Consider the following 10,267-nt stretch of genomic DNA (forward strand, 5'->3'; position numbering starts at 1 on the left):
ATACACATACACATAGTAAAAATATTGGTATATTTAACCATTTTTCATTTTTTATATGTAAATTATCCTTAAAATATTTTTACCACCTTGAAATCGGAAATTATTAATGGGAAGGAGAAAATCATGCTAAAGTAAGTTGTGTTGATGGTAGAATAGATGTCTCTGTCTTCATACATACGTATCTTAAAATTAATGATTTTTACTTTTTTTTCTTTTGCTGCAGTGAAATAAGTTTAAAATATGTGTTTGTTCAAATCTGGTAATTTGTGATTCAACTCTAAAGATGATAACTCAAAGGCCAGAAAATTTTGTGATTTTGTTCCAAAAGGGAATATTCCTTTCATGACTTCATTCAGCCTACTTATTCTCTCAACTCTGTTAGCTATATGGAAACAGTTTATGTGGTTGTGTACATCTACTAATATGTTAGAAGCCTAACGTTTGTTCCAGTTTCGCTGTTTTTTGAGCAGGTTTTGTGAGAATCTAGTCTGTCTGCTGTGGGATGTGTTATTTATAGGTTTTATGCCCAGTGGCTTGAATGAGGTCACTGGAAATCCTAGATGTTGTGGAGGAGTTTGTGAGCACACACACACTAAGTGCTATTGGCATTAGGCTAAATGCTGTTCCCCTATAAATTTGCAATTCAAAATTGTGTACTCTTACTGTGCATTTGTTTTTTTAAAATGCCTATTTAAAGCTTTCCAGAAATAGCTTTCCCTCAAAAAAGGCTACTCCTTGAAGAGAGGGACATCATTCTTGGAATGGGAAGGCTGGAGAAAGAGACAAAGTCCCTCAACTGGATAAACTAATAAAGTATATGCAGCAGTGGTATGTGTCAGATTGTGAGGATGGCACAGGACAGGACAGAATTCAGATCTGTTGTTCATAGGTTGCTATGTGTCGTACTCAACTCCAGGGCACCTAACAACAACAAAATATTAAAACGACTGCTTTCTTTTTAAGCTCCTGTCCACATGTTTGTTCTGGTGTGCTTTCTCCTGAATTTCTAAGCATTTACAGTTTTTGTTTTTCAGTTGTTTGAATCATGTTTGTTTGGATGATTGAGAAAGGACTCTTAGTAATAAGTGCCTTCAGAACTGTGTTCCTAAGTATCAGTGCTTGTTAGTAAATTCTCAGATCAATCTTGGGACAGTGTAGGAATTAAGCCATGACATTTAGTAAATGAAGGTCGTTAATGACTTTTGACAGAGAGCCATAGTGGCCTCATTGTAAGGAGCTATGCTGCTGACTCAGAGGCACAGGTTACAAATCCAGCCACTGTTCCCAGAGAGAAAGATAGAAAGTCTCCTCCCATGTGATTTACTGCTACTGAAAACCACTGGAGGGTCAGCTGTGAGTCAGTACTGACTGAATGGTGCATGACAACAACAGCAGTGACTTTGACAGAGGGAAAATGAAAAGTAAGATCATGTTTGGGAGACTGGCTATGCTTACTGCATGCTACACTCTTTTCTTCTATTTTTTTTGTTGTTGTTGTTCCTTTTATTTGAAATGCTTTCTTCTTGACATATCCCCCTTCCCTCCCTCCCTTCACAACTCTGGAAATTACAGAGAGATTTTCTTCATTCACGTTAGGTAAAGCAACCACTCCTTTATCCTCAGTTTGTTATGTCAGCTCTATTTCTACCACATTTAACACTCCTAGGAATTTAACTGATTTTTCTATTATGCTTCATCTTTATTGATTTTTCTATTACATTTCATTTTGAACTTATTTTTGTCATATATATCATCTTTATTAGACTCTACAAAAACAATACCTTGTCTCTCTCAATCTCTTGTCTAACCAGAGTCAGGAAAAATGTTATTAGCACATAGTATAAACACAACAGAGACATGTTAGACCTCAGGTAATTAGAGGCAACATATGTTCGTTGTTTTTAATTAGGGGTTAAGTTTCTCAAACTTAGTCTAAAACCATGAATTACAGAGGCAATTCAGAGGTAAATGAAAGCCATCCTGAGAGTATTATGATCTTTGATTAACATGAGAGGGAGAAAGATGGGGAACGAACTCGATTCAGCCTGGAGAATATTAACTGTTTGATGTGTGTATTTCAAGGTGGTGGATCTTCTAGTATCCATGTGTAGATCTGCATTGGAATCTCCTAGGAAAGTTGTCATTTTTGAGCCATATCCTTCTGTAGTAGATCCTAATGATCCTCAGATGCTGGCCTTCAACCCCAGGGTAAGTAGTTATCCCAGCAGATCACTCACAAGTGGCTTCTCCCAATCATCTAGATCTCAGTCTTTTACCTTCTTTGAGTCTGTACCTCTGTCCTGCCATCCATATCCATGATTTGTCCGAGATTCCATAAAATAATTTAAAATTATCTCAAGCAAATATTATTTATTTTCCCTCCCTAGTCTTTCACAAATCCTATCACTTTTCATCCACTTTTGTCCTTCAAGAGTCATTTCAGAACTTCATTCTCATGAAACTAAACCCAGCTAATCACCTCAAAGTCTGATTTGTCCATACCCCATCCTCAGGTCATGTAGGTAAGTGTTTACATCAGATTGTTTTCAGTGGCCACTATGATGTATTTCATCCTATTAATGCATTTTTAAGAGTCTAGCTTAAGTAACCTCATTTTAACTATAGCCTAGGCAAAAGGATCAACTTTCTTTTTACTTTGTGTTTGCACTTAAACTTTGCCTTGCTACTTTGCCCACCATTGACATTCATATAGTGCATCAACTGGTGTCACATGGAGAACACTTTTGTAAATAGTCACAGAGATTAAGCAAATTCTTTTTGAAATACCAAAGTTTTCAAGCTTCATAAAAGCTGAAATTACATTGGTATTTTCTAGAATTTATTTAATAGGAATAATGACTCTATAAAATGTGTTTGAAAAAGTATCCTTCCTTCTTAAGTTACATCATGGTACATTATTTTGTTTTAAAATGAGTTATCAGTGTCATTTGCACCTTTGTCAGTCATACTATGTAATAACAATTCTCATCAGAAGAAAATGAAAACAAAAAATACTTGTTGAGATTTAGAGTAAACTTTTTATTATTCAAAAGGATTCTGTACTAAATTTGTAATAATATCTTGATACTTTAATGATGAAAGGCAGAAGCAGGAGTGCAGTATTTAGTTTGTATTTTTAGTTTGTTTTATTCCCCTTGTGGATAAACAGTACTTTGTTCTTCATCATTACATTGTTCTTTTCTTTTCTTCCTTTTGATTCACTTGTACAATCTGTCTTTGGCCCAACTTGTGTCAGTCTTTCCGTTTGTGTGCACAAAATAGTCACTGCTTTGAAGCTGCTTCTGATAGCAGTTCACGTAGAGAAGTAATATGATTATCTAATAATACTCAGATTTGCAAATGCTTATAAGTATATTCCTTCCTCCCCTGCCCCAAATAGAAAAAGAACTATGACCGAGTAATGAAGGCACTAGATAGCATAACTTCAATCAGAGAAATGACACAGGTGAGTATGTCATCTTTTGATCTTACACAGTTCAGCTTCACTTGAGTAAAATATTTTAAAGATATCCAAGAGTACGATTTATTTTGGAGAGATGGAAGGTTTTATGTTACATGATATATTTATAGCTAATATAATTGTGCTTTGCAAAGATGTTTTAGTTAAATTAAATCACTGTGCTACCATGCTGCTACTGTAACTTTTGGGATGTAAATTCATAATTATTATCCTAATGTCCTACTCTTAAATTTAGTAAAAGCCTTAAATACCTGAGGGTATGTCATGGAATATTTCATTTGAGAACAAAGTTTCCCCTTTTCCTAGAAAGTTAATCATATTAATGGTAGTAATTTCAGAATACTATTTAAATGTTAAAATAAAACCAGAAATATTCTATAAGATGTACACAGGGCATAAATAGAGCCCGAGGAACACCACAGGAAGACTCCAGATTCTTCACTTGTGAGTTTAATTTGTGCCTGTTAGTCAAATTTTTGGCAGGAAAGTTTGAGAACCATGGATCAGGGTTGATTATGAAAGGCCTGTGCATCGCTGTGGTCCAGTGTATGGAAAAGCATATGATACTCAGTTATTTTAGACTTTACACAGTCATCAGTTTGGAGACAGAGATAAAATTTATCAATGTAAGTTGTGTTGCTAGGGGACTTTACATCAGCTCAAACTCAGTAACCCTGCTAACAACAGATCTGAAACTTACCCTATCAGATAGACTCAAGCTCCTTGTTGTAATCACTGTCAGTCCACTTTGTTGAGGTTCTTTGTTGAGAACTCTCCACCTTTCCACATGATTAGCCCCTGCTGAAAGCGGGCCCAAAGTATGTGAGATGAAGATTCACCATCCTTGCCCTTCCTGAGCACCTGCTTTCACTTCCTCCAAGACAAACTTGCTACTTCTTTTGGAAATCCATGGATTATTCTGTAATCTTCTCTAACATCAAAGTTCAAAGGCATTGATTTTTCTTCTGTCATCCTTACTCATTGTCCAAGTTTCGGATGAATAGCAGCAGTTAAAATACCCTGGCTTGGACTAGGCATACCTTAGTCTTTAAAGTGTTATCTTTGCTCTTTATCGCTCTGAGAGGTACTTAGCAGCAGATTTTCCCAAAGCAACAAGTCTTTTAATTTTGTGACTGCTTTTAACCATGAGTGTTTATTGTCAATCCAAGTAAAATGAAATAATTGACAACTTCAACATTTTCTCCATCTATTATGCTGTTGCCCAGTGGTGAGGATTTCTGTTTTTGTCTGCAGTAGCTTTTTCAAATCTTCTTCACTTTGACCAAGCAGGGTTGAGTCATTTTCTTAAGCAGGTTGTTGACAAGTCTTCCTCCAACTCTGATGCAGCAAGAATATCATTACTGATGTCAGCTAGGTGCTGATTGAAAGTAGAGGATAACAGGAAGATGTTTATTTGCAGTTTACTGACTATACAAAGTCTGTTCGGATCTTTTAAAGTAGAAGTTAGTACCAAAAACTAACAACACAAGTTGTATTTATTGTGTTTTGTGGCTTCAGAGCTTACACTGCCCCCAGAGATACTTGGTGTCTCACAGTGACCATTATCCTTTCTCCAGAGAAGGAATCAGGAATTCCTCTGTCCTTCGGCCCAAAACCACCCTCTCAGCAGTCTGTCTTTTGACTTTCATTTCTCTTTCATCCAGACTGAGACCCACAGTCCTGTACCTGTGACAGATCTCAGCCCTCATAAATCCTAGTAAAAAAGATGTCTACTTTTAGTTCTTGACAAGAAAAAATATTCTGCTGCTCTCTGAAGATAATGCTCCAACTGCATATTTTTACATTTTTCATTTTAATTCTTCTTTTTGTACTTTCCTGTTTTCTTCTTTAATATATCCCTTTCAGTTCCATATGCAAGCCATGTCATTCATTATCCTCTTTCAAAGGCTTGAGCTAACGAGAGAATATAGCTTTGATAGCTTATTGGATTATAGCACACAATTAAAAAGAACTGACTTCCTTTGATAATCTTTTTATTCATACATTTAAAAATACCCTTGCATTCACCAAGTAGAATGAGCACCTTCAAATCTTTCAAACAATGAGAAACCAAAGATCCCTTAGTTCTCATTATTTGCTTCACATCCACCATTCCTTCCAGTTGTTTTGCTGTGCCCACACCTTTCTGCATCTTCTGAATTCTTTTTTTCAAATAAGCTTTACTATGTGTATGAGAAAAAGAACACAATAAAATACATTTCTACTTCAGAGGAAAAAAAGAACAGATTCCAAAAGCTTACAAAACATTATGCAAATATTTTCAGTCATGAAAAAGACTTTAGTATATTTATACTATACCCTAGACCCCAATCATTCTTGGATTTATAAATAGGTACATACTCTTAACTCTGGAATCACCTCACTGCCAAAAACGGCTTCCTTTAAAATTCTGGGTCATGTGTAAACTATTTTAATAGGGGACAATGTAGATGTTCAAGCATCAGCCTAGGATGTTACAGGCCAAAGTTACAGAATTGGCTTATCAATGACGTTCCTGTGACCTTGGGCAAATTGCTTAATTGCGTGATGCCTCAGTGTCTGCACTGTCCAGATTAAAATAGTAACCCCACATCCTCTTTCACTCTACACTTCACAGGGATGCTTTCAGTTTCTATTCCATCAAATTCTTTAAACTTTTTCAAATAAATATAGCATGAACTGGCCTATTTTCTGGAATGTACTTTTAGATAGATAGATCTATATTGTCACAGAGATTGAAATGGTTAATGGTCTGTGTTTATCTCTGCAGTTACCAATTAAAGTTAATTTTTCTGCAAATTGTGTCTAGTTTTCTTTTGCAAAAATATATGTGTAAGTAAATATTCTCACAGAGGAGTGTGACAGGTAGCGGTCATAAATTTTCCTTAATATTAATTGAAAGTTAAAAATTACAATCTTAAAGGGCAAAACTACTGTTTGTTGCTGTTACCATGTCAAGACAATCAGTTTTCAAGTATAAATAGATTAAGCATATTGCTATGCCTGTGTTCCATTTATAAACATGGGGGGAAATGGAAGAAAAATGCAATTAAAAGTGTTTTTAAGGTAAATCGAGGAGTATAATGACTTTTTTTTCAGGCACCGTATCTGGAAATCAAGAAGCAGATGGATAAACAGGATCCCCTTGCTCATCCCCTACTGCAATGGTATAAAATTTTAGTTTTTCTCTTAACGAAAACAAAGCATACTTTCTCTGCTTCGTTCTTTAAAAAGGAATAGCCTATTTTACAAGACCTGCAGTGCGGCAGTTCTACCAGCTTAGGAAACCTGCTGATTTTACAATCCAAGAGTCCTTAATGACTCTCAACTTAATTAAAACTTGTTCATCACAAAGGAAAGAAGATGTTGTCACATGCAGTCCAAGGATATGCAGTCACCTGGCAGCAGCTCATCTAGAGTTTTTTAAAATATGACTAGCTGGCCTACATGGCATTCAGGTCATTAAATTTGCTAGTTAAGTGAGGACAAAGTTAAAAATTCATCATTTCAACCCTTATTAACAATCTTTCTAAAGGTTTTCTTTTGTATGTTTTATTTAATTCCTCAGCAAGAGACTATATTTGATGAACTCTTCAGTGAATATTTGCAGAATATTTCAGTCATCCTGCTACAATGGTACTTCAGATAATCTGTCCTCTTACTTCACATATGCGAAGTGAAGTCACTGTATCTACTCACCATACCTTATTAAAGCTTCATGAATATGTTTTGTTGAAATTGCTTTGAAAACTCTAAAAGGTTATTGAATTTTCAACTCTTATTGTGCAATGCTATGAATGTTAAAATATAAACAGATTGTTCTGAGTAATACTTACTCCTTGCTATAACCACAAAGTTGTTTTAAAATTATGTAAAGGAAGGTAAAGGAGAAAAACTTTGGGTACCTCAAGGTTTTTATTTCTTTAATTAGTCAAAATTGAAAAATACACATTTGATGTACTCTCTTAAAATCATGGCAAAATTAAGGTTTAGAAATTCAAAGTTAACATAAAATAATTTACCAGGAAGATAAAAACCTGGTGAGTATCTTTTTTTTTCTTCCAAAGTTCACTTGGCTTTTCGCTTTTCATTTCTTGTGACTTTCTTCAACTTTATAGTCATCTTTTTTTAAGTAGAAGATGATCCACTAAAATGTTGTCAAGGTTTTCTTACTATTGACAAGTACAGAATATTTTTTTACATACCTAAACTAGCTTTCTCTCAGCTTCAGTATCTCTGTTGAATAATAAATTGAATATATCGTATGTATCAACTTAAAAACATCTTCAAGTATTACTAGAGTAAGCACTCATTATTAGGCAATACAGAGATAAATGAAGGAAGCAGATGGATGAGTCACCTTCTTACCTTTGTGTTTGGAATGGTTTTCTTTGCAAGTATATTTAGAAATGTTCCATTTGATAACCTTAAAGGTTTTGATGAGTGATTATTAAGAATAATTTTTTCCTTGGGCTTTAATGAACTTTACCATGTTTATTACATTAAAATATATTCTCTGTTTAAGAAACTTCATATTATTTCAGGAAACAAATGAAATTATACAATTAAAAACTATTACATTATTATTGTATTATTTTATGATGAAACATAAATAAATTTCAGTCACTTCTCAAGTAAGAATAAAACTTACAATGTATCTGGAATATATTTTTACTAATAGATTATTCTCATTTCAGGGTTATTTCAAGTAACAGATCCCATATTGTGAAGCTACCAGTTAACAGGGTGAGATTTTTTCCCATTCTTTTTGTTGTATAGAAAACTTAAGTTTAGAAATAGGGGAATACTTAAATCGGTCGGAGAACTGACCTCTGCTTTTCTGCTAGGCTCTCCAGGAATTGAAGTAGGTCTAGGTTAAGTCAGATTCTTCAATTTGAAGGTGATATTTGAATGCTAGTTCCTCACTTTTCCAGTATATGAAATTCAGAATCATTCTACTGTCCTTTAAAATAAGAGTCAATATGAAATTATCTGATTATTCCACAAGTCTTAGGTAGAACATATATTATCTAAAGGTTGATGAATAGGAAGTGAATGTGCCTTTTTATTGTTGGTGGTTTCATCTTGACACATCTCTGCTTTCTATATCTGGGACGATACTGTCCCAAATACCTGTTTATCATCATAAGAAACCATAGAAAAAAGAAAAAGAAAAGCTGATGGAACTCTCATTTCAGTTATCATCATCATCCAAAAGCAGTATCTCTAAATTGTTATTGTTCTTATTGCTAATTGTCATTGAGTAGACTGAGTCATAGCAATCCTGTGAATAACGTATCTGAATACAAGTCCTATGCTGTGCCATCCTGACGCAACTCTAACTTACTTTCCACTGTTCAGTTATTGTGTCAGTTTATATTGTTGAGTGTCTTTCCCTCCTTCACTGACCCTGTATCTTCCCAAGCATGTTCTTTCCAAGTACTAGTCTCATCTAAAGTATGCAAGGCAGGTGAGTTCTGGTGGCCTTGTGGTAAGAAGCAGCACGGTAACCCCAGAAGTACGTGGTTCAAATCCACCAGACGCTCTGCTTGGTAAGGAGGGACAATCTCCTCCTGTACCAGTCAGTTCTGATTTGACAGTACACACACACAAAATAATAAAATAAAAAATGAAAAACAAAAGTATGCAAGGCAAGGTTTCACTATCTTTGCCTTCAAGGAGTTCTGACGGCATCTTTTCCAAGACATATTTGTTGGTCCTATTGGCAGTCAATTGCTCTTCTCCAATACCATAACTCAAAGACATTGATTCTTTTCATGTCATCCTTGTTCATTGTCCAACTTTAATGAAGGAATATAAAAATAGATAGACCTGGAAAAGAAAAAGGGATGAACTCGGTCAGCATTTCTCAAGTTAAAAGAACTGAAAAGTGAATTCAAGTCTACAGCTGCAAAACTGAAGGATAAGCAAAATTAGAATGATATGGAAGCATCAAAAGAAGATGGAAAGAATATTCTGAATAGCGGTACCAGAAGAATTGGCAAACACAGAACCATGTTAGGAAGTAGCATATGATCAAGAAGCAATAGTGATGAAAACCGAAGTTCAACCTGTATTAACACATTGCCACACACTTTTAAATTGACGACCGTGCTTAGAAACACGTTTGCTGTCATTTATGGCAATGTGTTAAAGATACTAGCTCCCTAACAAAAAATTAAGGACTGAAGAATCAATGTTGTTGTTGTTGTTGTTGTTGTTATGTAATTTCTTCAGGACCAACTAGAGCCTTCAGCCATGCTCTGGCTCGTTGGAAAGCAAATATCAGAAGCATTCTGTTCTCCAGAGAGCAGGTTCTGGTACAGATAGAGGCTGATCTATGACAGTATGTGCATGACTCCAGGGCAAATAAGTTTCATGCTTCACTAGGAACTGTTGGAAAAGTCCAAAAGTTATTTGCAAGCTGGGAACAGAAAGCCTGACCAAATAGTTGCAAGTCAGGAAAAGAGAAACTTCACAATAACAGAATGTAAGGAATGCAAGAAAAAGAGGAGTACAAGAGTTGGCCCAAATGCACACTCCTAGCACCACATAAAAAACACACAATTTAAGGAATATATGTAAATATTTCTTACAAAGACTAAGACCTTCTAAAATCCCAAGAGAGCTTAGCAATGCATAAAAAGAGAACAAAGAAGGAACAAGAGAGAAAATAAGTGACTACACTTCCATGGTTGTCGTTGTTTTGTTGTGGTTATGTGCCGTCGAGTCACTTGCGACTCATACCGACCCTATGTACAACAGCCCTAAACTCTGCTCTGTCCT

The 10,267-nt window shown here is 35.2% G+C and overlaps 1 protein-coding gene across 4 annotated transcripts in view; it reads left to right on the forward strand.

The window, feature by feature from the left end:
* The window catches only part of PARP8 (poly (ADP-ribose) polymerase family, member 8), a 364,740-nt gene that overhangs the window by 318,192 nt on the left and 36,281 nt on the right, over nt 1-10,267 (forward strand). For 3 of the 4 annotated variants that reach the window (XM_006902146.1, XM_006902149.1, XM_006902147.1), the window contains 4 exons: nt 2,083-2,208; nt 3,401-3,466; nt 6,581-6,648; nt 8,179-8,227. In XM_006902146.1, coding sequence (XP_006902208.1) covers nt 2,083-2,208; nt 3,401-3,466; nt 6,581-6,648; nt 8,179-8,227 — 309 coding nt within the window. The remainder of the gene's footprint in view (nt 1-2,082; nt 2,209-3,400; nt 3,467-6,580; nt 6,649-8,178; nt 8,228-10,267) is intronic. The other variant, XM_006902148.1, reaches the window with a different exon arrangement.

Source organism: Elephantulus edwardii, unplaced genomic scaffold, assembly GCF_000299155.1.
Source record: "Elephantulus edwardii isolate Elephantulus edwardi_28Jun2011 unplaced genomic scaffold, EleEdw1.0 scaffold00373, whole genome shotgun sequence".
NCBI lineage: Eukaryota > Metazoa > Chordata > Mammalia > Macroscelidea > Macroscelididae > Elephantulus > Elephantulus edwardii.